At 46.7% G+C, this 26,982-nt stretch overlaps 1 protein-coding gene and 1 long non-coding RNA gene across 3 annotated transcripts in view; both read left to right on the top strand.

Moving 5' to 3' along the window:
* Positions 1-12,656, top strand: part of LOC136528098 (uncharacterized) — a 31,753-nt gene extending 19,097 nt beyond the window's left edge. Inside the window, exons 2-3 of the long non-coding RNA XR_010776985.1 lie at positions 11,687-11,725; positions 11,848-12,656. This is a non-coding gene — a long non-coding RNA (uncharacterized lncRNA). The remainder of the gene's footprint in view (positions 1-11,686; positions 11,726-11,847) is intronic.
* A 7,343-nt stretch (positions 12,657-19,999) lies between these two features.
* On the top strand, positions 20,000-25,074 carry LOC136528474 (external alternative NAD(P)H-ubiquinone oxidoreductase B1, mitochondrial-like). Of its 2 annotated transcripts, XM_066521440.1 has the most exons (11): positions 20,000-20,103; positions 20,197-20,333; positions 20,700-20,964; positions 21,469-21,675; positions 22,243-22,493; positions 22,775-22,994; positions 23,098-23,202; positions 23,448-23,720; positions 23,823-23,947; positions 24,247-24,366; positions 24,573-25,074. In XM_066521440.1, exons 2-11 carry the CDS (start codon positions 20,233-20,235, stop codon positions 24,658-24,660), a joined length of 1,755 nt encoding a protein of 584 aa, XP_066377537.1. In that variant the 5' UTR covers positions 20,000-20,103; positions 20,197-20,232; the 3' UTR covers positions 24,661-25,074. The 2 variants fall into 2 exon arrangements, with proteins under 2 accessions (XP_066377537.1, XP_066377536.1); XM_066521439.1 differs by lacking the exon at positions 20,000-20,103 and having other exon boundaries at positions 20,118-20,333.
* Positions 25,075-26,982: the final 1,908 nt, after the last annotated feature.

Raw genomic sequence — 26,982 nt, 5'->3', positions numbered from 1 at the left:
AGAAAAGCATTCGGATTTCCTCAAGAGGCGGTACAGAGGCAAGCCTTTTTCGCCAAGGCATGAGATGAAGCGACTTAGGGCCGCAAGGCATCCCATAACCCTTTGCACTCCTTTGAGATCTCAGATTGGTCCCATGTTAGTCACGGCCAAGACCTTCTCCAGGTTGGCCTCGATGCCGCGCTCCGAGACTATGAATCCCAAGAGCATGCCTCGGGGGACCCCGAAGACACACTTCTCGGGGTTGAGCTTGATGCCCCTCTCTCTGAGGCATTTGAAGGCTATCTCTAGGTCATCGATAAGATCACCGGCCTTTCTGTACTTGACCACGATGTCGTCCACGTAGGCCTTGATGGTTCGCCCGATGTGTTCACCAAAGACCTGGGTCATGCACCGCTGGTACGTGGCCCCTGCGTTTCTGAGGCCGAATGGCATAGTCACATAGCAGTACATGCCGAAGGGTGTGATGAAAGAAGTCGCGAGCTGGTCGGATTCTTTCATCTTGATTTGATGGTAACCGGAATACGCATCAAGGAAAGATAGGGTTTTGCATCCCACAGTGGAGTCAATGATTTGATCAATTCAAGGTAATGGGAAAGGGACTTTTGGACATGCTTTATTCAAACCGGTGTAGTCTACACACATCATCCACTTCCCATTGTTCTTCTTAACTAATATAGGATTAGCTAACCACTCCGGATGGGATACTTCCTTGATGAATCCAACCGCCAAAAGCTTCTGCACCTCCTCGCCGATGGCCCTACGCTTTTCCTCATCGAATCAGCACAGGCGCTGCTTCACTGGTCTAGAGACGGCCCGGATGTCCAAGGCATGCTCGGTGACTTCCCTCGGTATGCTCAGCATGTCCGAGGGACTCCATGCGAATACATCGGCATTCATACGGAGAAAGTCGACGAGCATGGCTTCCTATTTGCTATCGAGGGTGGCGCTGATCCTCAGCGCTCGGTCGTTGGGGCCGCTGGGGTCGACCGGGACGAGCTTGACGGCCTCCGCGGGCTCGAAAGTCCCGGCATGACGCTTGGGCTTGGGCAGCTCGCTACCAAGTTGGTCGAGGTTGACGATGAGGGTCTTGGCCTCCATGAGAGCCCCGGCGTACTCAATGCATTTGACGTCGCATTTGTATGCATGCTCGTATGTGGACTCGATAGTGATGACGCCGTTGGGACCTGGCATCTTGAGCTTGAGGTATGTGTAGTTGGGGATCGCCATGAACTTAACGTAGCATGGGTGCCCCAGGATGGCGTGGTAGGCCCCCTTGAATCCAACCACCTCGAAGGTGAGGACCTCCTTGCGGTAGTTGGAGGGAGTGCCAAAGCAGACGGGCAAGTCGACACACTCGAGGAGTCACGTGCGTTTCCCTGGCACGATGCCGTGGAAAGGCGTGGCATCGCCTCGGATCCGCGATTGGTTGAGCCCCAGGAGTTCTAGGGTGTTGGCGTAGAGGATGTTGAGACCGCTACCTCTGTCCATCAACACCTTGGTGAGCCAGGTGTTGCCGATGATCGGGTTGACGACAAGTGGGTACTGCCCGGGGTTTGGGACGTAATCGGGGTGGTCATCCCGATCAAAGGTGATTGCCTCTCGAGACCAGTCGAGGTATCGGGGAGTGGCCACCTTAACCGAGAAGACTTCCTAGCGCTCCCTCTTTCGCTGACGTGCCGTGAGGCACGCTGAAGGCCCGCCAAAGATCATGAAGGCATTGTACACCTTAGGGAACCCGTCGTCCTTGTCGTCGTCCCTGTCGCTGGCGCCCTTCTTCTTGGCATCGTCGTAGGGGAGCCCGAGCTTGGCATAGTAACACCGGAGCATGGTGCACTCTTCGAGGGTGTGCTTCACCGGGCCCTGGTGGTAAGGGCAGGGCTTCTTCAGCATGTCGTCGAAGAGCCCGGGGCCCCTCGGGCCTCGAGGATTCTTGCGCTCTATGGCCATGACTAGACCGGCCTCGAGGACCTCCTACTTCTCCTGGTGACCCTTTTTCTTTTTCTTGGGGAGGTGGGGAGCCGAGGCCCCGGGGGCCTCGTACCTCTACTTCCCCTTGGCGTCGTTGTCGGGGAAGATGGCCCCGACGGCCTCTTCGCCCAAGGCGAAGTTGGTGGCGATGTCGAGGAGCATGGCAGCCGAGGTCGGCATGTTCTGGCCTAACTCTCAGACCAAGTCTCGACAGGTGGTGCCGGAGAGGAAAGCCTGGACAATTTCCGAGTCGCCGACGCTGGGCAACTCGGTGCATTGCTTGGAGAAGCGTCGGATGAAGTCTCGGAGAGACTCGTCTGGCCCCTGGCGACAACTCTTGAGGTCCTAGTAGTTCCCGGGGCGCACGTATGTGCCCTGGAAATTCCCGACGAAGACCTTTACCAAGTCGTGCCAGTTGTGGATCTGTGAGGGAGGGAGGTGTTCGAGCTAGGCTCGCACCGAGTCTGACAGGAACAAGGGGAGGTTGCGGATGATGAGCAGGTCATCGTCCATGCCGCCTAGCTGACAAGCCAGGTGGTAATCAGCCAGCCACAGCTCGGGGTTGGTCTCACCGCTGTACTTCGTGAGGTTGGCCGGTTGGCGAAACCGGGCTGGGAAGTGAGCATCGCGGATGGCCCTGCTAAAAACTCAAGGACCAGGTGGCCTAGGGGAAGGACTGCGGTCCTCTCCACTGTCATAGCGACCGCCTCGGTGCGGGTGGTAGCCTCGGGTGGGCCCCTCGTTGTTGTGGTGCCATCGCGTGCTGACCACATCGTGGTCGCCTTGTGCCTCACGTCGGTCGCCGAGGCGATCGTGCACCGACAGGGCCCTGTAGGTCGTTGGTGCCCGAGCAGGCTCAGGACGAACCGAGGCCTCTCTACCCTGTCGAGGCGATGCCGCGGGTAGTTCTGAGGCGCCTCCATGCTGCCTAGAGGTGGAGCTTTTGGCCTGCTGTACCGCGGCGGTCTCGAGGAGGTCTCAGAGCTCACCATGGGCCAGTCGCCCTCCATGGTAGAGGGCTCGGGCATAGTCCAGAGTAGCATCACCACTGCCGTGACGTTTGGGCTAGCGTGATTGAAGATAGGGGGTTGCTCGCCCCCTATGTCGTTGTTGATGCGGTGGTGGACGTCGCGAGCCCTCCACCGGGCTGCTCCGCCATCACTGCGACCCCGCTGCTCTTGCTCGAGGGTGTCTCGGAGTTGCTGCAGAAGGAGTCAGTCTTGCTTGACCTTGGCCTAGAGCTCATGGAGCTGCTCTAAGTCAAGGTGTCGATGTTCTTCATGGGCGAGGTTCTCGTTCCGCGCTGCCGAGAGCTCGTCGCGTGGAGGTGTGGCGTCGCCTGCCCCCTCACGGAGCGGGGAGCAATTGTCTACCCCTTTGTCCACATTGCTCGCTCTCAGCATCCCAAGCCCGACGTGGAAGCACTCACGAGTGGGGTCGTAAGTGCATTCGTCATTGGAGTCGGAGTAGCCGAAGCAGTAGTCGCTTGCAGCCATGAAGCGGCGCATGGCTTTAGGGTCGCGAAGCCCGGAGAAGTCCACTCTGGCCCATGCCTTGTCCTCCTCCAAGGAGTCAGCGTGGGAGTGGGTCGAGGTTATGGCGTCGAGGTCGAGGGCGAAGCACTGGTGGCGTCTTGAGGACTCCGCGTGAGCGGAAGCATAGGTGGAAGCGTAGGCGGCAGCGGTATTGCCAAACCCGAAGGGGTACAAGGATGGTGTCGTCGCCGGGCTTCGCTCCATCGAAGGTGACTCCTCAGGAGGTGGCGGGGCAGAGCTTGATGATGGGGCATCGCTGCATGCCATCGGCGTCTTTCCCTTACCTAGGCTTAAGCTGGATAGGTCCCTAACCAGGGACTCCGTACCAACAGCCCGGCATGGGATACCGGCGGAGCGCGGTGCATCGCCCTAAGCTTGTGTAGTGTCGGGGTGGTCCGGCTCGTGTCATGCTTGGCGAGCGTGACGAGAGCGGCGGCCCGGGCACTGTCTGCGCCTGGGCTGCTGGTGCGTGATGTCGTCGTCGATCGGTGGGGCTCTAGGTGTGAGGAGTACCATATCATACTCAGATCCTAGAGACATGAACTCTAGGCTCCCGAACCAGATCACCGTGCTGACACGCATTGATCGTACGGGGTCTACCATCCGGAACTTGTTGGGATGACAAAGCTGACACGTAGTAGAACACCTACCTGGCGTGCCAACTGTCGGTGTTTTGGACCGGCGGGCCCTCAACCGACTAGTGAAAATGTACTGCGTGCCCCTAATCTCGGATGGTGATGTAAAGAGACATAAGGTTTATACTGGTTCAGGCAATAGGTGCCCTACGTCCAGTCTGAGAGATCAATCTTGTATTCCTTGCACCGAGGTGCTTATAGTAGGGGGTTACAAGCTAGGCGAGAGAGGGAGCTAGTCCCAGGTCTCTGCGTGGAGCGGTGTGGGTTGCTTGAGATGTTGATCTCAGGCAGCGAGGAAGCATGCATATTACAGAGTGTTGAGCATTGCTGGGGCATGTGTGGGTGAGTCTACGTGAGTCTCTATGTCTGAGCATCTATCTGCGTTTTTTCTAGAAACGGCCCCGATCACTCCCTTTTATAGTTGAAGGGGGGGGGGGACAGGGGCGATACATGTGTTCGCTATGCGGCGGTTCATGAGCGGAGGCAGTATGCCCTGCCCTGTGGCTTGTCACTATGGCGGCATGGTCGATGGAGCGGTCTTGTCCTTGATGCACTAGAGCGAAGCACCGGTCACGTCCAATCCTGTGCGACGTGGGAGCTCTAGTAATAGCTTGACGCAGGGCACAACACATGCTGTGGACGACATGTCGGTCGCTGTATGTTGACAACGTAGAGAGCTGAGGCCTAGTTGATGCAGAGGCTGAACCATCATGGGGGGCTCGGCAGGCACGAATCTCGTGGCTACCGAGACCCCGAAGCACATGGCCGAGGCTCGGAGGGAGCAGTTGGTCCTATACACTGATTCCGAGGCTATAGGTACCCGGACTTGACTCCCCACGCCGCACTGTCCTCGGAGCAGGGGTTAGGTAGCACAGTGCAGTACGAGTGTCAGTCGTGGGCACAGTGCTGAGCACAGCGGCCGGTAACCCCTGCCCCGTCTTGTCCCGGACGGCATAGTGTTGATGCGACTCCCATCTCGTCGGTCACTCCGCTATGTCGAGCCGTTGTTCGGCTGACGTCGTGGGAGTGGTTGGGCGTGCTAGTTGGACGTGACGTTCTGTCAGGGAAATCGGTCGAGGCAGAGGCGACGGGGTTGTCGCCGAGCCGGCCTCAAGCGAGATGGAGAATCAGAACCCTGTCCGAGGCCTTACATGTGGGGCCTCGGGCGAGTTGGAGAATCAGTACCTCATCCGAGGCCTGGCGGGCGGGGCCTCGAGCGAGGCGGAGAATCGGTACCTCGTCCGAGACCTTACGTGCGGGGCCTCGAGCGAGGCGGAGAATTGGTACCTCATCCGAGGCCTGGCGGGCGGGGCCTCGAGTGAGGCGGAGAATTGGTACCTTGTCCAAGGCCTGGCGGGCAGGGTCTCGAGCGAGGCGGAGAATCATCACCTCATCTGAGCCTTACGTGCGGAGCCTCGAGCGAGGCGGAGAATCAGCACCTCGCCCGAGCCTTACGTGCGGGGCCTCGAGCGAGGCGGAGAATCAGCACCTCATCCGAGGCCTTATGGGTGGAGCCTCGGGCGAGTCGGGGTACTGTTCAAGGTGGGCCGGGCGGTCCAGCCGAGTCTCGGATAAGGTGGGGTTTGCCGGTAGTTGTCTCTTGGCTTTGATTATTACAGGGTCCAAGCGATTTTTTTGGTTCTTGCTTAGGGGACCCCTTTTTATGGTACCCGACAGAGGTAGAGGAGGAAGTAGCTGCCCTGTTGGCGGGTATGTAGTGCAGGTGGTGAAGTCCGGCGTAGTGGTGGCGATGCAGAGGCGAAGGTGAAGTCAGTGGCGGCTTCCCGTCGCTGGCAGCATGTTCTCTTTAAATCAGATTAGGGTCTCGATTTTGGTGGGTTACGGTGGCTCAGGTCAACCTCGTATCATGTGCCCTGGCCCTCAACTCCCTTTTTATTCGTGCTGTGCAACGGGAGCCCACCAACCATGAAGCAGTTGGACGCCCTCGATCAGGGCACGGATCCAAGGGCCCAATTGGCCGTTGGGCCGATTGGCGGAGATCAAACTAACATTCTCCCCCTTGATATCACCTTATGACTTAAACTTAACTTACTTTATCTTATTCACATTCCATCATAGATCAGTGCATAGAGCATGCCTCATCATCACGGTCAGTTGCCATTAGACTTAACAACAACAATGCACCTCTCTATTTTGAAACAGATACTCAACTAGGCCCTTAATATCTAGAAATCATAGGCTTTCCCATAAACCCATGTTGACTGTGTGTTCTCTAAACGCACTGGGTAGTTAGCCTTTGGTAAGCGGATCCACAAGTACTTACTCGGTACTCATGTGCTCAATGCTTTCAAAATAATTCTGGATTTTCTCCTTTACAACATATAACTTAGTGTCAATATGTTTGGCAGCACACTTGACATGTTGTCTTAGGAGTTAACTTACTTTAAATGGTTATTGTCGTTGTCTACCATTGTTAAATCCGGGTACAAATTCCCTTAACCTCCTTTTGCCTGTTCCTTAAGCCTCATGACAAGCTATACTATGGTATGCATTACTGATGACACCACAACTGTTTCTTTGAAGCTTTTCCACAATAATACTTCAACTGTGAGTGTTAGCAACTGCTGTGGATTTCACTACACATCTCGCCAAGACTTAACTTTTTGTACCCTCAACTATTTGACAGTACTTATTCTTTCTTACTCAGCATGAGGCCTATTATACTTTGCAAAATTGTAAGACATTCTCAACTCAATTCCAGTGATCTATATCTAAACTGAACTTCTACCAAAATATCCCGGATACATAAACTACGTCAGGGTAAGTTCTTACTTGTACTTGTACACACATCAAGCTTCCAACAGCTGAAGCATATGGAACCATATTCTTTTGATCGATCTCATATCGGCTCCTGAAACACTTAAAGTTCCCAAATCTATTACCCTTGACTATAAGAGCAGGCGTAGGTTTACTCGCATGCATACTTTATTTCTCTATAATCTTTTTCAGGTATGTCTTTGCGATAGTCCTAATACCCCATTTTCTTCTATCTCAGTGAATTTCGATTCCTAGAACCAATGACACTTCACCAAGATCATTCACATTGAAATTTGAGAACAAAACTTCTTCTTCTTTAATGACAGATTAACATCACTACTAAGGAGTAGAATGTCATCTATTCACAGGATGTGGAAAATGAATTTTCTATTCTTGATCCTCGCATAAACGCTATCATCCTTCTCATTTTCTTTAAACCCCAAACTTTCTCATATTTTCATCAACTTCAAATATTATTGTCTAAAGACTTACTTTTAATCCATAAATGGATTTCTACCAGCGGCATCCCATATGTTCTTTTCTTTTATGACAAAACCTTTTAGGTTGTGCCATGTAAACGCTTTTCATACAAATCTCCATTGAGGAATACCGTCTTTACATCTATCTAATGTAACTGTAAATCGTAATGTGCCATGAACACCATTATGATTCTAAAAGATTCCTTGTATAAGACTAGAGAGAAAACTCTCATTGTAATCTATTCATTTTTCTTTGCGTAAAGCATATTGCTACAAGTCATGCTTTCTATCTTTCTACATTTCCTTTAGAGTCATATTTTGTCTTGTAGACCCATTAACAGCCTACTATTTTGGCTCTATTAGAAATTACTTCTAAGTCCCAAACATCATTGGTATTCATCGAATTCATTTCAACTTTATATCTTTCTAGCCATTTAAACAAGTAAACGCTTCTCATGGCTTCTTCAAATGAGGTGGGATCACCCTTTATTTGAATTTCTTTACTAACATAGACTTCATAGTCATCAGAAAACTAGTTTACTAATTCTTTGAGACCTTCTGAGGCCTCAGTTACTGGCACTTTCATATGGGTTGTTGTTGCCCTTCATTGCCAAGAGGCAATTGATTCTACAGGCTCCTGTATCATAAGATCCTTGTTTATATTATCCATCTTCTTCGAAGAGCCAACAACATGTGTTGTATAAGTCATACAACATCAACAAGTATTGAGAAATTTGTTGTTTTGAATCACTGAAGTGGGCACGTAGTCCCGCTTCTCTTCAAGTCTTAGGTCTCTACATACCTCTACATACCATGCTCCCCCATATCTTCTCATCTTTTCTAAAGATAGTGTATCTTCAAATATCTTATTTTGGGTTTAATCTGTTAAAATCTCATATGGCGCTTTAAGCACCACCTTAATATCTTTGAGACTGACTACGCTATTTTCCTATCGGAATTTTAAAAGGTTCAGGAATTTAGCTATTTCTCTGCTTAGGGGTATCATTGTTGTAACCGTTGTACTCCTCCGACGGTCATATTCACCTTAATTAATCTTTATCTCACTCTTAATGAAGAGTATCTTTCTTAATTGATCTTTATATTCTTCCCCTCGAAATATGACATGAACTTTAGTGCCATAATTTCGATAACTATTCAGAAAGCCTATAAACGAGAAGACACTTATAACTTACTTTATTCACATGGTTGTGTCATGTAAACAAAGTTATTTCTTGGTCCTTTTAGAAGTACACTTTCCTTAATTCACTTTAAGAACTCAACGGGGTATTTCATTACCAGTACTTTTACAAGTCACGCTTGCATCTTTTTCTTATCCTTTGGTTAGCATTGACCATAATGATGCATTTTCTATTGTGCCATGGTCAATACTAGGATAGCATAAGAGCTACCCAAATTTCTCTCGCTATGCGGGATACAAAACATGTGAATCATCACAAAACTTCTCCAGCCATGCAGGATGGACTAGCATAATTACTATGCCAAAACTTCTCCCCATGCGGGATACATCTATACGAAAACTTAGTCATGACGACTAAACATTCACTTATATTTTATTTTCCAATTAAATCTTCCCGTTGGTTCCAATTTAATCAGAAAATTATTAAACTAACAAAAATTGTCCTGAACTGGCTTGACTCAAGCCTTTTTATTCACATGCCCCAGCGTTGCAGCCTATTGGCATGTAGCCGAGTGATCTTGTCGGTTAAAAATAAAACATACAATATGCTTCTGCATCAATTCTACATCACCGTTGGGCAGAAAATAGAATTGATGCATTAAAACTCATAAATTAACTTGAAATCCATATAACTACTCTTCAAAATTAAATTCATCCGTTGGTTCGAATTTAATTAGAAGATAATCAACTTCATTGCAGCAAAAACATGTTAATAAAATACATTATTCTATTAGTTCAGGAGCATTTCTTGGTCTTTATCTACTCTCTAAAAAATTAACCATGTTGGTGTGAAATTTATCAAAGATTTAAACCTCAAACTTAAACTCATTATAATATTGTTATCATTAACGTTGGTCAAAAAATAATAATACCATAGTTTAACATAAACAAAAACGGACTACTCCTCTAATTAAATCTTCCCGTTGGTTCCAATTTAATTAGAGGATAAACATGATCATAATTTACTAAATGTAACTACTCTTCAAATCAAATTCTCCCGTTGGTTTGAATTTAATTAGAAGATAATCAACATTAAACTTTGCAGCGGAAACTAGATAAATTCTTTATCTACTTTTTAAAAACATCTCTTTGTACTCATCTACTCTCTGAACAATTTATCCGGTCGGTTCAAAATTGAATAAAGATGAAAAACTAATCAAAATTCATCAAAATATGCTTCTGAAAGGTCTAAACTTAATTCACAAACTTCTCTGTGCACTCGTCCGGCCCAGCAGCGCTACAACAACTCAAAACCGCGTTGGCTCGGCCCGCTTGCGTTCTCAGCACGGCTTGTAGCGGCTTGGCCTGCTCGGCTCGGCGGCCCAGCAGCTCTTTGCCCGCCTAGGCCTTCAGCCCAGCAGCCGACGGACGGGCCACCAAATCGGCTAGTTGCGCCGCTCGCCCCTCCCCCGGCCTTGATCCCATCCGTCCATCTAGATCGAACAGTGGAGCGCTCGGATCGGAAGGCATATGAGCCATCGGCCGGTTCGGGCTCCCCTAACCCTAACCCTAGCTATCCTGGTTGACCGAAGGGCGCGCCGCTGGCGGCTCTTATGCCGGCACGCTGCTCAGTCTGGCCACCAGCCCACGGTCGGCGACTCTGGGAAAACCCTTTCTCCTTCCCTTCTCAGCACCACAACCGAGCGCCACGAGTGAGAGCCGTGCACCGCTGGTGAGCTAACGTCGACGAGCGAGCGGAGGAGAGCGGAGTGGCGGCCCAAGCTAAGGCGATAGAGCGCGCGCGCTCCGGTTAGTCCCCTCGGCCGGCCCCTTCGGCTCCCGCGCAGCCCCATTCGCTGGTGAGCGCATTCACCCGAGGGTGAGCGCGTCGCCGTCGAGCGGCACTGTGGGTGAACCTTTCGCCGGCGGTGCAACCTCGAAGACCCGGAGACCCGGCGCGAGCCCGAAGGCCGGCTGATCTAGAGTTACCTCGCCGGCGATCTTCCCGGAGCGAATCCGATGATGGAGAGGGAGAAAGGTCAGTTTCTCCACCCCTTCTACTTTCTAACTTCCCCTCTTTCTAGGGTTAGGGTTTCGTCCTTGCTACTGGCGAGCCGTCGTCATTTCTGGAAAAATAAAACTTTGTTTTGATTCGTTCATCCCCTTCTTTCTTTCTCTTACCCCACGCGCCCACGGCGGCTCGGGGTGGCTACCTTCCCGCACGCCATCGAAACAGCGGCGCGGTCCGCGCGACGGCGGTGGTTACTGCGGTGGAGGAGCCCTGTTGATCCCCCCTTGTCTCATCTCGGGTTAGGGTTTGGATCACTTCTCTCTCGATTCCTTTTCTGTTTTCTACCCCAAACTAGATCTGCAACCTAGAAAGCCTGGCTTTGATACCAATGTTAGGTTCTTAAGTTCATCTAGGTGTAGATTGGAGGGGAATCTAGTACTTGTTTAGTTCAATTCAACCTATAACCTAATACAGAGAGGGAGACAATGAGAGAGGGAGATGTAGAGGGGCCATGCTTTCGGGCTTGGCAGAGGAGGTAGAGGAGGAAGTAGCTGCCCTATTGGCGGGTACGCAGTGCGGGCGGTGAAGTCCAGCGCAGTGGTGGCGATGCAGAGGCGACGGTGAAGTCGGTGGCGGCTTTCCGTCGCTGGCAGCACGTTCTCTTTAGATCGGATTAGGGTATCTCTTTTGGCGGGTTACGGCGGCTCAGATCAACCTCGTATCATGTGCCGTGGCCCCCACCTCCCTTTTATTCGTGCTGTGCGACGGGAGCCCACCAACCATGAAGCGGTTGGGCGCCCCCGATCAAGGCGCGGATAAGGGCCCGTTGGGCCAATTGGTGGAGATCAAACTAACAATCAAGTCCACTGTAAAATATGTCTTGATCAAATCTAGAGAAATTTGATTTACCAAAAAAATGAAAAATGAGTTACTATTGAAATGGAGTGAGTAAATGAGTAATTAAACTTTCTGCAATCTGTTCTTTATCTCCACATAAGGCGGAGAGTTTATGTGCTGGAGTGTTTCGGATCAGCTACTTACTTGACCAAGTTGATTAATTTGCTGAGTTTAAGAGAGTTGCTGCTGATAGTGATTGCAACAGACAACACTAATTTTGCTTACATCGCGATGTGTTCTTCCAGTGCTGCTGGTGTCCCCAGCTGGAGAGGCTCTTTGTGCAGGTCAATGTTAAATTATTGCATTCAGTGCATTGTGAACTCAAGGAATGCATTCAGTTGATAGTACTCATTACATTGATGTTCTCTCTCTAGTATTTCTGAATGCAGACTTCTTCTACCTGCAGCTCCAATTGAGCAGCCATGATGCCTCTGTGGACAATTCCTTGGATGTAGCAGAGGAAGATGAGCCAGATGGAGAGCTATTTGAGGATGAGCTACATGAAGATCTGTACAAGGAAGATGATCTAGATGAAGAAGAGCCCGATGAAGAGCTATACGAGGCATATGAGATTGAGGAAGAACTATTATTAGAAGAATAACCAAAAGAATATATGCTTAAGGAAGGGCTATGCTACGAGGATGTCTATGAGGAAGATCCTTGTGATGAAAATGTGCCAGACGATGAACAATCTGAGGAAGATGTGCTAGAAGATAAGCAGTATGAGGAAGATGTGACAGAGTATGGTTTACGAGGATGTCTGTGAGGAAGATCCTTGTGATGAAAATGTGCCAGACCATGAACTATCTGAGGAAGATGTGCTAGAAGATAAGCAGTATGAGGAAGATGTGACAGAGTATGGTTTAAAATTTGAATAACCTTATATTTGGGAAGGTGATGAAGTTCACGGACACTACTTTGAGATGCGGCTAGTAAGCTTTCTGTTGAGGAGGGCTACTGTTACTTCCTGAGGTGAATTACATGGAAGGACTTGGAGAAGAACCATTGGATACATCCCTTTTTCTAGAGACAGTACTGAATTATGAAAAAACTTCACCAGATGCTCGGATAGTTCTGAGTGACTGATCCTGTAGCAAACCAGTCAGTGCATTCTGATGTTTTTTAGTTTGCCATCAGTCGAATTGTATCAGATTGCAAGTAAGGACTTGTCTAGTAGTATGTCACCTCCAAGTTTATATATATGTTGTTGGCTATTCATATGTGTTGAAAGTATGATTTGTCAATTTGGCACTGTCTTTTTGACATTTTGGTCATTAATCTATGAATTGGAAAACATGCAAGCCACTGTATTTGTTGCATGTATAGTAGGTATGGTATTTGTTTGGCATAGGCCATGAATGATGAGGGAGTTGTATTCTCTAGGCATTTTGTTCTTATCAGGTAGCTTGATCTATTTCCGTTCCTGACTTCCTGAGTGAGTGAATTTTTTTATTATCCTTGTCGACCAGAGTTCAGTATATTAGATGGATAAAAAGTTCTTGTAAAGTTACTGAAGGGGGGCTCTTAGTTAAAAATTCTGCTGCTGCTGCAGGAAGTCGAATGTTTACAGCAAAATTCATACATTCCATTATGACTTTATGAGAAAGGAAAAGTCTGATAGTTTAATCACTATTTTGTGCATCGATTCTTTACTAGACAGGCACTACATGCTATATACTGTTATACTAATAATAATAAAGCCTTTACTTTGTCATTATTTGCTATCTTTCTTACTGCTTTTAGGAGTCAACTTGTTTTTGGCATGAAGATTATATGAACCTATACCTAACACAATAGAATTCAAGTCATATTCAGAACTACAAGATCATGTGTCTTGCTGATTAACCTGCAGAAAGCCTGGGAAGTGTACCCTGGGTGGCTGAGTGTTCCTGCAGAGCGGCAAGTTTAACATAGACAAGAGTGTTCTCTCCATATCTGCTTGTTTGGCTCTATGCTCTGCAGACTGCAGATGCCAATATGTGCTGTTTTAAATTTGTCTTAAGTCAAATCATTTCAAATTTGACCAAAGTTATAGGAAAGAATATCATTTTTTTTTAATTTGCTTGAACCTGTCCTACAATAATTTATCGGGACAGATCCCCTCAGCAAAACAGCTGCAAACACTCAATGATCAGTACATGTACATAGGTAATCCTGGACTTTGTGGACCTCCTCTTGTCAACAATTGCTCCACGAACGAAGCAAACAAGAATAGTTATGAGGAAGATGAAGGCACTATACATGATAGATCATCTTTCTACATCAGTATGGGCTTGGGATTTGTGATGGGTCTTTGGACGGTGTTTTGCACCATGATGTTCAAGGAAAAATTCAGGGATGCTTACTTTCAGATGATTGATAGCCTATACGACAAGGTTTATCATGTCTAACAATTTATGAGCAACAGAGCAAGGCTGCCTCTATAATAAAATTATCAAATTGCGCGGCTAGCTTGATTAGACAAAGATATGATTATGTGCGCTATAGTTTGCAAAAAGTTTATATTTATTATAGGAGTACTCGTGCAGTTAATTCAAATGTACATTTTGTTTATCAAAGCGACAACTTTGAACTACTCAATCATTTCTCTTTTGTACTTATCATTTGAGAAAATCGATGTGTTCTTTCAGTGCAGCCGGTGTCCCCAGCTGGAGGGGGGAGGGGTATAGTTTTCCAAACGGGCCGCCCGGCACGGCACGGGCACGGGCACGGCCAGGCACGGCACTATGCGGCACGGCGGCCCGCCGTGCCGTGCCTGATAGTGCCACCGTGCCGAAGTGGCAGCCCAGGCACGACACTATCAAGTGTAAACCGTGCCGTGCCGTGCCAGCAGGCACGGTGGCACGCCAGTGCCCGTGCCGGCCCAGACACTAAACACATTTTAACCAAAGCACTGGAGAAACAAAAACAGAGCAAACACACAAGAGTTAAGAAAATAGGAATATGGGAGCATGTGCAATGGCTGCCTCACTAAAAACCTGCTAGATAAAACTCACCCTTGTGAGAAACCCTAGTCAGGAAAAGAGTACAGCCTAGCTCCAAAGTTCAAATGTTCAATGTTCTTACATCATTGTCCAAGTTCTCATATTACAGACCCAAGTAATAAAGATGAAGACTAATGCTTCAAAGCTTCAAGCTTCAAGCTCCCAGCTGGCCAGCTGCAAAAGAAGAACAGAGTTAGCATTAGGATTACTAATCAGTTAGCAAAAGAAGAAGAGGAAGTTAGGGACTTAGGGGTATGATTTACCTTGGCGGCGGGAGCACTAATCAAGATAGAGGTCTTCAAATGCTTCTTTAAGCTCCTTGTCCTCCACATTGTGCTGCAGCCTTGCCTCCGCCAATTCCCAGTCCTTGATGCAGGTGAGGCACTCCACCGTCTCCGGCTTCAACCTCCTCCGCCGCTCCTCGATGATCCTGTCAGTCATACTAAAGGTAGATTCTGAAGATATGGTAGAGACAGGAACAGTTAAAACATCCTTTGTCATGATGGACAGCACTGGATATGTCAGTTTGTGCTCATGCCACCATCTCAAGATGTCAAATGAATCATCCAACTGGCTAACAGTAGCACAGTCTAAGTATGAGACAAGTTCAGAAGCATTAGAAACTAAAGAAGTAGCAGCATGCAGCAAAGCAGTAGCAGATGTATCTCTAGACAGATTAAGAGTAGAATGCAGCAGTGAAGTACCCCCACCAGAAGAACTAGAATCATCATCATATATTTCATCCCAAGCAGACCTTTTCTTACCAGTTAGGTTTTGAGGGACAGTCCTCCTCAACCTAACAGCTCCATAATTCTCCTCATACTTATTATAAACATCAGTAAGCCTAGCTCTAGTGCCAACCTGGTAAGCAATGTAGTCTGTACTGGTAAGGTTCATCAACTTCCTTAGCACTTTTGTAAAACCCTTCATTTTAGCTCTAGGGTCCAAGATGAATGCAAAAGAATAGAGCAAAGGTATGTCCCTCCAATACTTATTATATTTGTCTACCATAGGTTGAACCATATTCCTCAGGTGAATGTCATTAGCATACTTGTTCAGGTGTATAGCAATCTTAACCAGATAATGAAGCATAAGTGGGGATGTAGGATAGTAAACACCAGATAAGGCAACAGTAGCATCATAGAACAATTCAAGAAACTTAAAGACTTTTTCAGCAACAACCCAATGTTCTTCAGTTAGAAGCAACTCACCTCCCTCACCTCTAGGATAATTAGCATGTATGAAAGTGGTGAAAGGATCTTTGTGAGGAAACAAAGTCTTAAGCATGAGATATGTAGAGTTCCACCTTACATCCATGTCCAACTGAAACTTTCTAGGCCTATAACTAGAAGCAATGCAATAGTTTTTGTATACTGCAATTCTCTGGTTAGATGAGTTTAAAAATGATATTGCAGTTCTAAAAACTTCAATCAAAGGTTTAAGATAATCAAGTGCCTCCTTAACAATCAGGTTGATTATATGGCATGCACAACGCTGATGCAAGAACATAGTAGTAACATTAGTTTCAGGATGTCTTGGATCCTCTACAGGAACCTCAAGATCAAGATATTTAGATAAAATAGGTCTTAGCATACGCATGGCAGAAACATTAGATGAAGCATTGTCCAAAGTAATAGCAAACACTTTTTCAAGCACACCATATTCACCAAGAACAGATGCAACTCTATCAGCAATGTTCTGTCCATTATGGGAACAATCAATAAGCACAAGACCAAGAACCCTCTTCTCTAGTTGCCAATCAGGGTTTATGTAATGAGCAACAACACTAAGATAATCCTCTTTGGCTTTGCCAGACCAAATATCAGAGGTAAGGCACACACAATTAACAGAATCAGAAGCAAGTACCTCAACAAGCTTACTCTTTCTATTAGAAAGCATTTTGGTTAAGTCTCTAGTTGTGGTTTGTGTAGAGACAGCCTGAAACTTAGGATTATGAGCATTATTAATGTATTCCTCAAATACAGCAGATTCACCAAAGCTGATAGGAACATCTACCCTAGCAAGCAATCTACACAGTTCAGTACGAGCACGCATAGGACAGTAATCCCAATTACGCATAGAACCATCAGGATTAAAAAAAATCTGAGACTGACTAGACCCCCTATTTTTCTCTCGCCTCTTAGCACATTTATCCCTGTGACGACGGAGGTGGCCAGTGCCACCTGCAGATCTACCAGAGTACTATTTTTTGCAATGGATGCAGACAGCACCATACCTGATCTTCTTACCTTTGGGACCCATTTTGAAGAGCTTCTGGAAATCTTGCCACACATCAGAGGTAGAGGGGCGTGATACCTGGTCCTGGTCGTCGTCGGCGTTCTCACCGTCTTCTTCTCCACCACCACCTTCGTCACCATCAATGTCGATGGGGTCCTCTGCACCAGCTGCACCAGGTACAGCTCCACGGCCGAAGAGCTCTTCTACCTATTCGTCGCCCATGTCGTCATCGTCGTCATCACCAGGGAGGTCGCGGACCCTCTCCATCTCATCAGCCATGGCAGTGGCACTAGCCTCCACCGTGTCCTCAGAGACAGAGGGAGGCCGGGACGGCATCCTCACTTGCCCTGGCCTCAAACGTCTGCCAAAAGAAGAAGAAAGGAAGAACATGAACATCAGTCAAGAACTCAAGATTCAAGAAAAGAAATCAAGAACGGAGCAGATCGGAGCTTGGGTTAGGGTTAGGCTTCGGAGCTAGGGTTAGGGTGTCTTACCTAGACGTCGCCAGCGACGAAGACGGCGGAGCCGGAGCTCCTAGCAGCAGCGGATCTGCAGAAGAGGGAGTGAGTCAGTGACAGTGAGAGAAAGAAGAAGAAGAGTAGAAGGGGATGTTACCTGCATCGTCGGAGCTCCAGAGCTGCGGCTGCTGGAGGATGAGAAGAGGAGGCGGGGTCCGTGGGGACGACGGCGAGTCGGCGTCGCCCTTGGGAAGGGCCGTTGCCCTTCGCCACCGTCGTCGGAGAGGGCGAGAGCCAGAGAGGAGAGGAGGGAGAGCGTGGGCCAGCGAGCCCGAGAGGATGAAATGAGTTAGGGTTTCTGTGGGTGGGGAGCAGGGGAGGCCGGCCGGCTTATATACGCGGCGGCGTCGTTGCCCTGGATCCAACGGCCATAATCCATCAGGGGGGGATCGGACAGCTGAGTTCCCTGGATAGCGGGCCAGGCCACTTTACCGTGCCGTGCCCGTGCTGGCCCATGGGCCGAATTGGCAGCCCAGGCACGGGCATGGGGGCGGGCCGTGCCAGGCACGGGCACGTAGGCTGCCGGGCCGGGCCGTGCTTGGGCCGTGCTTTCTTGGGCCATGCCTGGGCCGGCCCATCGTGCCCGGCCCATCTGGAAAACTTTAGGGAGGGGGGAGAGGGCGCGCTAGTGTTTTATCGGAGCTCCGTGGCCGCCAGCTTGATTTGTTTTCGTTCCTGAATTCCTAAGTGCGTGAAAAAAATTATAGTCCTTGTTGATCAGAGTTCAACATAGCAGATGGATAAGAAATTCTTGTAAAATTACTGAAGGGGGCTCTCAATTACAAATTCTTCTGCTGCCGCAAGAAGTCAAATGTTTACCGCATAATTCATACATTCCATCATGAGAAAGGAAAAGTCTGACGATTTAATCGTGCATCGATTCCTTACTAGACAGGCACTACATGCTATATAGTGTTATAATAATAACCACTACTCTTTTAACCGCCCGGGAGTCCCTGCCTCCTCCGCTGTCCGCGCACTGTTCGTACTGTTTATTTTTTAACTATACTCTTTTAGACTCGCTTTGGAACGCATGATTTTTACATGATTGGTATAAATTTTTAAAGGAAAAACATGGGATTCGAGAAAATTTCCCTCGATCCAGGGCTTGTTTGGAACAAAGGAATGCAAAACAGAGGAATGAAAAAAAACACAGGAAAGTGATATAGGCATCCTAGCAAAACAGAGGAAAGGAAAAACATAGGAATATGATGTGAAAGAGTGTTTGGAACGCGGGAAATCGAAACGCAGGAAAAAGCAGCTGAGGAGCAGTACTTAGCACAAACAAAGAATCAAACTACAAAGTAGTACTAGTCACCTGGCTCTTTTCTTATGGTAATGCACCCCATCCGTGTGTTTAATGGTGTGCTCACCTCGGACTTCGCAAAGGAAGCAGAAACCAGAGATCGCACTAGAGTTTTATTTTCCTGTAAAATCGTAAAAGAGGCACAGTGTTCCGGAGGAAAGGAAAGATTGTTTTTCTTCGTTCCAAACGCGCTACTCATTTCCCTTTCCAGCGTTTTTATTTCTTTTGATATTCCTACAAAGATCCTTTATCCAAATAGGCCCAGGGGGTCTTAACCGCTCAGGAACCCCTGCCTCCTCCATTATTGTCTGCACACTGTTCATTTCTTTTTTAATTATTTTAAATTTTTTAGGTTTTAAATTTTAAATTTTTTGTTTACTTTGTTTTGTTTTTGTTGACAGGATCCCCCTCTTTTCACCCGATTTTCCCTAAAAAAACAGCACAGCGGTTAAGAACAGTGCAGTTTGGCTACTCATTTCCCTTAAAAAAAGAGCAACATTGTCATTTTGTTGTCTTTCTTAGGGGCCGTTTGACCGGGCTCTTGTCTGCTCCGGCTCTTAAACTGTAGGAGCGCTGTAGTGTGCAGAGGAGCCGGAGCCGGAGCCGGGAAGCCAAAAATACTAGCTCCGGCAATTCCTTTATTGTCAGTGAGAGAGAAAAGGATCAGAGAGAAAAACAGCTTGTCAATGTCAAATGGAGCCGGAGCTGTTAGGAGCCCGGCCAAATGAGCCCTTACTGCTTTTATGAGTTACTGCTTTTATGTTTGGCTCTATGCTTTGCACCTGCGGTTGCTCGTATGTCCATCTCTAGATTAGATTATGGCCCTGTTCGGCTTACTCCATATTTGACTTGTTCGGCTTCTTTTTTTAGTCGGAATAGTATTTTTCTTTCACAACAATTCAGTCAGAACAGTGTTTTTCCGCCAGTTTCAGCCAGGTTTCGTACCAGCGAACGGGCATATACTGTAGGTTACTATTTGATCATTCCTGAATCTGAATGTGAGATGCCGGTGCAGTAGCACTGCCTTTAAAGTTCCATCAATGCTTTGCTCGTGCAGCAGGATAGCTCAATCAGTTTATACTCATGCAGGTCGGCAGGACATCAGGAAAAAGCAGCGTGGGGGCAGGGAGGCTGAAGCCCCCTGACTGAAGCATATGGCATGTTTCTAGATAAGAAAAGAAAAAAAGAAAGAAAAAAAGGAAAAAAGAAGCGATAGGCCGTGTGGACGTGTCACATGCTGGTCAGGTCAAGTCAATTATTTAGCCATTTATTACTGCTCTGGTCATCAGGTCATTGTGTAAAAAGAAATGCAGGAACGGCCATGACTCATCGGAGGGTGATGGGGAATTGACGCGGATCGGCCGGTGAATATTAGCGATGGTGTGACGTGTCAGATCTTAACGCGGCTGCAAAAGTCTTGGACGTGCACGTCGATGAGATCTGGAACCTTTTATTCCTGCATCACCTCAAATTTGGGGCAATTTTCTTTCTATTTTATACTCGTACTTGGGACAGGTCAGGTCAGAGGGGAGCTGCGGTCCCTGCTGCTGCGACACATCCGCAGCAGCTATCCAATGAGCAGCGACCAAGGGGGCTAATAGGACTCAGTCCAGCAGGTAGGCTCGCTTTTTCCATCGCTCTCCTTGCTTTCTACGCCCTCAGCGGATCGTTATTCGTTCATCGTTCGCGATTGGGGTTCGTCACTTCAGAAGCCAGAACTCAGTGAGGTCTGAGGCGAGAGAAGGATGGGTTTCTCCTTCTTCACCTCTCGAGCCGGTGCTCGATTGCTGGACAGGATCGCGCGCCCCGGCGTCTCCACAGCAGCACTTCTGTTCGCAGCGGCCAGGTGCGGGTGATTGTGCTTCCTCCGTCGCTTTCCACCAGAAATCCGCCCGATTTTGCTCCTTTATTTTTTTGGGGTTTCGTCGCGTGATTTACTGTTCCTTTTTCTGGTTACCTATTTGTTTCTTCCCGCCCCTTTGAGTTGCTTTCCTAGTCGACAATCGTAGTCAACTGTGAAGGCCCTGGGATCATGTTCTTGGTCTTTTTGGCCATCCGTCTATTTGTACTTTTGAGAAGGGAAGGGAAAATCCCCCCTTTCAATCCATACCTTCGGTTTGGTCCCAAGATTTCACTTTGACTACTCCGAAGTCCGAACCAAGTTGTTTATTTGGGCTGTGCATTTGCTAAAAGAGTCGCTGCCGCTTTGCAGTGGTGGAGGCCTTGTGGTGTACGCGGATTCCGCTGCAGAGAGTGCTCCGGAGCTATCTCAGGATGCTCCCAAGAAGAAGGTGCTGGTTCTTGGGACTGGCTGGGCTGGGACGTCATTCCTCAAGAACCTCGACTGCTCCCGGTATGAAGTGAAGGTCATATCGCCCCGGAACTACTTCGCATTCACGCCTCTGCTTCCGAGTGTCACATGTGGCACCGTCGAGGCGCGCAGCATTGTCGAATCGATACGGAGGATCCTTGAGAAGGTACTTCTTTGCCATTTGATTCTGTGCTATTGTGTTCTGAAAGTAATCGGGTGTGGTGTTTGTCTATTCTCCTACTACGAATGAACCTTTGGGGTACAGCCCTCCTTACTCAGTATCTCTTGGCTCTTGGGTCTTGCCGTGTGTTGGTTAACTGTTGTGGGGCCCTAGAGCTCATGCAGTCAGCATAATCAGATCATAGATATAGTTTTGTAATGTGTACTTTTGTAGTTTGGATATATAGAAGTGATATGTGTAGACATGAAATTATTTCATAAATCACAATGTTGCTCTTTGTGACTTGTTCAGCTATCCCTAATATGTGACGACTGATGATAAAATTTAGTTGTCAAAGTGGCATAGCATTGACATCAAAATGCCAAAAGATTCATTTCTTGTTTACTCATAGTGCTTACATTGATACCTTGGATGCGTTCATTCACTTTCTGTGTTAGTTGAGTGACATACTGACCGTTTTCTTGTTCTCCTTGTCTTTCTTTTTCATAGAAAAACAAGGATGTCACATTTTGTGAAGCAGAGTGTTTCAAGATTGATGCAAATAAAAAAACTGTACATTGCCGTTCTGCTGTTGGAACTAATCTTGATGGGAACGGTGATTTTGTGTTGGATTATGATTACTTAGTTGTTGCTCTTGGAGCTACTGTAAGTACATTTAACACTCCTGGAGTGCTGGAGCACTGCTGCTTTTTGAAGGTAAAATTCCCTACATATTCTGTTATGATCCATATATCAATTATAAGCTGTAGTTATTCTGCTTGATCTTTTATAACATCATGAAGACGCTTTTGATTTGGATCTAATTGTCTAATGCTGTGTGAAACGACACTTTTATGACTAACAAAACAATGTAACTGCAATGATAAAATCTTACATTGACACATAGATTTCATTGCATGAAAGAACCTGTCAAATTGTAATCATGAAAGGGAGTCAAATGTCAGTTTACACTGAACCATTTGGCATGATGTAGTGCACACCCATTTGGAACGCATATATAGCTTGTAGCTACTTATGTTAAGCATATGTGACCTAGGTTTTCTTTTTCACACGTTAACATTCCCATGGAGCACCTGCTCAATGTCATTACATTCTCTGAATGACCCTGTTGTGTGAGTTTGCCCTTAATGCAGTATAAATCTTCAGTATCCTTATGGTCATTCTTTGAAGATTTACATTCATGAAGCTACTAACTGCATCATCTATCATGTAATATTTTTTGTCTTCCTCTATCATGATATGGCTTCACATCGTGAAAGTCAGGAAGTAGAGGATGCTCAGAAGATACGGAGGTGTGTCATAGATTGTTTCGAAAAAGCATCACTTCCAAATATTAGCGACGAGGAGAAAAGGAAAATTCTACATTTTGTAGTTATTGGTGGTGGACCTACTGGAGTTGAATTTGCAGCAGAGATGCATGATTTTCTTGTCGAAGATTTGGTGAAACTATACCCTGCCATTCAAGACTTTGTGAAGATAACAATTATTCAATCGGGAGAGCATATATTGAATATGTAAGGTTCTATGGACTTCTTAGATAGTCTTGTTGCAGTAATAGCCATCTTTATCTTCCATGTTGCTGTAATAGTCCTGTGTACTTTGGATAAGAGAACCTCCAGGTTAGCTTAGTGTATCTGTATTACAGTTGCAGTTGGGTGTTTTTTTTTCCTTTTTTACATGGGAAAGCATTTCAAATTGGATGAAAACATGAACACTGTTCAGAATCTATTCTTGATTTAACCTCAGCAGATTGTAACGTTTACCATGATATGAATGTCTATTTTCTGCTATATAGGTTTGATGAAAGAATAGCTGCATTTGCTGAACAGAAGTTCCAGAGGGATGGCATCGAAGTGTGCACGGGCTTCAGAGTGATAAAGGTGTCTGATGATTTGATTACAATGAAGAGCAAATCAGCTGGCAATGAGGTATCAGTGCCTTATGGAATGGCTGTTTGGTCTGCTGGCATTGGTACTCGTCCTGTCATCATGGACTTCATGCAACAAATTGGGCAGGTTGTTGAATCTCTCATTACCAGTTAACCCATTTATGACTTACTCAGCAATAGTACAACTCCAATGTTTTGTTACTATATCAAAATATTCTCTCCTTGAACAGACTAATCGGCGTGCCTTGGCAACTAATGAGTGGTTAAGAGTTCGTGAGTGTGAAGGTGTTTATGCAATTGGTGACTGTGCTACAGTTAGTCAAAGAAAAATAATGGTATGTGTAGAGCCTTTAATCCCTATTTACAGATAAAGCCTATTGTTCTTGCTTTCCAACTTGACAGCTTGTAAAGGTCAACAGTCATGTCATTTACATCACTGCACAAGCTTATACTGATATTCTGTAAATCGTGAATAAGGTTTATTGCTCAATAATTCATATGTATGAGATCTACCATTCTGTAGTTCATATGTATTTTTCAACAGCAAATCCCTCCGACTTATCTGTTTCTATACTTTCAGGACGATATTTCAATGGTATTCGAGATGGCAGACAAGAACAATTCTGGCACTTTAACACTGAAAGAGATCAATGATGTTTTAGAAGATATATGTATAAGATATCCACAAGTAGAGCTCTATATGAAAAGTATGCACATGCTTGATATTGCGGATTTAATAAAAGGCGCAATAGGTGATTCTCACAAGGAGTCTATGGTGGTTGATACAGAGGAGTTCAAAAAAGCTCTGAGCCATGTTGATTCCCAAGTGAAAAATGCTCCAGCAACAGCTCAGGTTTGCTCTATGGCGATATGCAAGTTGTCTGTTAATGGTATATATAGCAGTATAGCACAGACAATGCTATGATTTGTGAATAACCAGTTTCCTGACTGTTAGGTCGCTGCACAACAAGGACAGTATCTCGCTGAATGTTTCAACAAAATGGAAAAATGCAAAGAGGAACCAGAAGGCCCTTTGCGCATGACAGGGGGATCTGGCCGTCACTTTTTCCGCCCATTTCGGTATTTAGCTTTCTGTTCACACTCCAAAGTCATAACTGCATAGTTGCATGCTATGTCAGGCCTGAAAGGCATTATTTCTGAGTTCTGACAAGCTTAATAAGGGCATAGAGACTAATAATTCATATTCAGAAAGATGGTCAGTTCAGAACTTGTTTTTATCCAGTGAAAATCGTTGCTAACCAAATATAATTTTCAAAAATAGATCTCGACATGTAAAGCTTATACTGATACTGTTAGCTCTTCAACTTATTTTTGCATTGTATGCCTACTCATCTCCTCTTGATGCCGTTGCTTTCAAGGTACAAGCATTTCGGGCAATTCGCACCCCTGGGTGGAGAACAAGCTGCTGCAGAGCTCCCGGGCGACTGGGTCTCCATAGGCCACAGCACTCAGTGGCTGTGGTACTCTGTGTATGCCAGGTAGAAACTCACTCTCGAGTGCGCCCTCATCATCTACAACCCATCTGACCGGAGAAAGCACGACCCCTCATTGTGTTTGCATGTTGCTATTCTCTCCACTTCAGCCACCGCCATATCCTTTTTCATCATGAATAACACAAGTCGTTTTTGTGGCAACTCATGACTGTTCTAACTCGCTATCATTGTTCTCTTCCCATGTATCCCAGCAAGCAAGTGAGCTGGCGCACGAGGATGCTGGTGGTTTCCGACTGGACTCGCCGGTTCATATTCGGGAGGGATTCAAGCCGGATTTAGTACCCGCCGCCGAACCAGATGCATCGTCACCCTTCTTCTGCACAGGGATTTCTTCTGAAGAATAATCAATTTGCTGCTGGAGCTTGAGGCAAGCAAAGCTGTTCCTGTTTCCCGCCCCCGCGCCTTGTCCTGCCAACGAAACTGCTGTTCTTTCGTCTGTGTCTGATGCACGGTGTTCATTTTCCTTGCTCCTGCTACATGATGGATGAATGTGGATGGATGGAAGGCTCTCAACATGTGAAGCAGCTTTGGAATAAAGAGGGCCCCCCTTTTTAGCTTGCGCTGTAGCCCCGTTTGGAACATGGCATCAGATTCTTGCCGCGAGAATCGAACCACCTCACGTGAAATTGTCGCGAGCCATTGTTTGCACGCATGCCGTGCAAGTTCGTTGTTATGAAGTGAATTGTTGCTGCAGTTCTCATCTTTTAGACTAGGGTATGTGAACCTACCAAGCTGACTGACCATCCCCAGACCTCACCAACCAGATGAGGTCTCGAGTGTTGTTCAGGTTTTCACTGCTTGTAACAGCAGTGATGATGCTGATTACTGACAGCAATAACGGCATGTCTGCCTCAAGGGTGGCCACGGGATGTAGTACGCCTACATCACATGGTGTGGGAACTCCGGCATCCATGTTCTCTAGTGTCTACGCATGGATTGGTCCTCCCGGCCAATGGAATGCCGAGTGGTCCATTTTTTTTGCTGCTCACGCCGGCCTCTTCTGCCGCAGCTGGCCCTTCTCAATCACGTGCTGTATGGATACGGCTATACGCTCCCCCTGTTCGACCGTTAGTTTATCATTACCGGTTGTGATAATAATCTGCTTTGGATTCACTGGAACAGGAGCTGCTTGCAGAGCATGTAAAGCAGGACAGGTTAGGACAGGTTCTTCTCCCTCTGGTACCTTCGTTTACCACTTACTTAGTCAGGATCTGTTTGTTGGTTTTGGCCTTTGGGTGACTTTCTAGCTTTTGGGTGCCTTCCTAGCTTTTGGCTTCTTGTCGTTGGTTTTTTGTTACTGGGTTTTTAATATTTTTTTAGCTTCTCAGCACGCCAAAAAGCAAGAAAAGCTCCTCAAAGCATGCATTCAACTTTTAGTTTACTTTCTTAGAGTAAGCTTTTTCTAGCTTTTCAAAACCAACTCAACAATCAGGCGGAAAACAGATGTAATGTCTTCGCGTGGATTCTGGTGCAGGAGAAAATACAGCCTATTCGCGTGTTGGTTTGAGTCAGGGCTTATCAGTCAGCCAACGGAGTTTTCCTCTCACAACAAACCAGCACCAGTCGGGCTTATCAGTCTAGAAACCAACCAGCGAACAGGTTGACTAAGGGTAGAGAACCTGCAAAAAAAAAAAGAAGAGGATGACCTCACCAAGATCATTATGTGTTGTGTGATTGCCCTTTGGAAACATGCTTACACCTATCGCTTCTATGCCCGTTCGCGCAAGGTGGTATGGACCCAAATCTTAACCTGGGAGCACTTTGACACCTAGCTGACACAGTTTGACCAGGACCCTGCTCACTTGAGAACATGGTGGGGAGAGACCGTGCCCAAGGTTGCAAAAGAAGAAAGAAGACGCTTTCAATGGTCTGGTGATTTACACATGCTGGAATCTTTGAAAGGAGAGAAATCGAAGAATTTTCAACAATGCTCAGGAATCAGCTTTGCAGGTTGCCTCAAGAGTGAAGGAAGACATTGCACAAAGGAAAAGGGCTTTAGAAAGGGAAGGCTAGCATATCAGTGTTTGATGATCCTTTTTTCCTCCTTTGCCTCCCCTTTCTGCTGAACTAAGACATGTACATAAAACTATTCTCTCCTTCCTTAATTGAGAGACAAAGCTCCTGTCGTTCGTTTCAAAAACAATTAGGTTGTTTGTTTCAGCTTTTGGCTAGTAGAAGCCAAAAAAAAGTTGAAACAAACATGCTCTAATTGAGAGCGGTATAGTTTCTGAGTGATAGTGATAGGATGTATTTTCTGGACCGGTATATTCGACTATGAAATTTTGCAGGTAGCTCATCAGGCTACTACGCCTCTTTTAAAAAAACTAAAAAGAAAAAAAAAAATCAAATTACCATCAAGATTCACGAGATCCTTATCGTGCTACTATTTGAAGCAAGAATTTTCAAGTGGTATTTGAAGCAAGAATTTTCAAGTGGTGTTGTTCCAAGGTGGCACGCGCTGCACACCTTTTTTTATGGGGCAATACAACTAAAAGATCCGTGAGAGTAGATATGATGATACCTTCGTGTGTTGTGGTTTCTCTTGGGGTGGCAAGAGTGTGGTGTGGAGTCCAATAGCGGATGTGCCGCATTGTTTTTTCT

The sequence above is a fragment of the Miscanthus floridulus genome, chromosome 19, assembly GCF_019320115.1.
Source record: "Miscanthus floridulus cultivar M001 chromosome 19, ASM1932011v1, whole genome shotgun sequence".
Classification (NCBI taxonomy): domain Eukaryota; kingdom Viridiplantae; phylum Streptophyta; class Magnoliopsida; order Poales; family Poaceae; genus Miscanthus; species Miscanthus floridulus.
The sequence above is the reverse complement of the archived record's forward strand: the minus strand, read 5'-3'. Positions and strand labels throughout refer to the sequence as shown.

Excerpts from the sequence above, each read along its gene's own strand:
- LOC136528474 (XM_066521440.1), top strand. The coding sequence starts at position 20,233 with ATGGGTTTCTCCTTCTTCACCTCTCGAGCCGGTGCTCGATTGCTGGAC. Across the intron at positions 20,965-21,468 it reads TACGGAGGATCCTTGAGAAG|AAAAACAAGGATGTCACATT; the intron begins GTACTTCTTTGC and ends TCTTTTTCATAG. Across the intron at positions 22,494-22,774 it reads GGAGAGCATATATTGAATAT|GTTTGATGAAAGAATAGCTG; the intron begins GTAAGGTTCTAT and ends TCTGCTATATAG.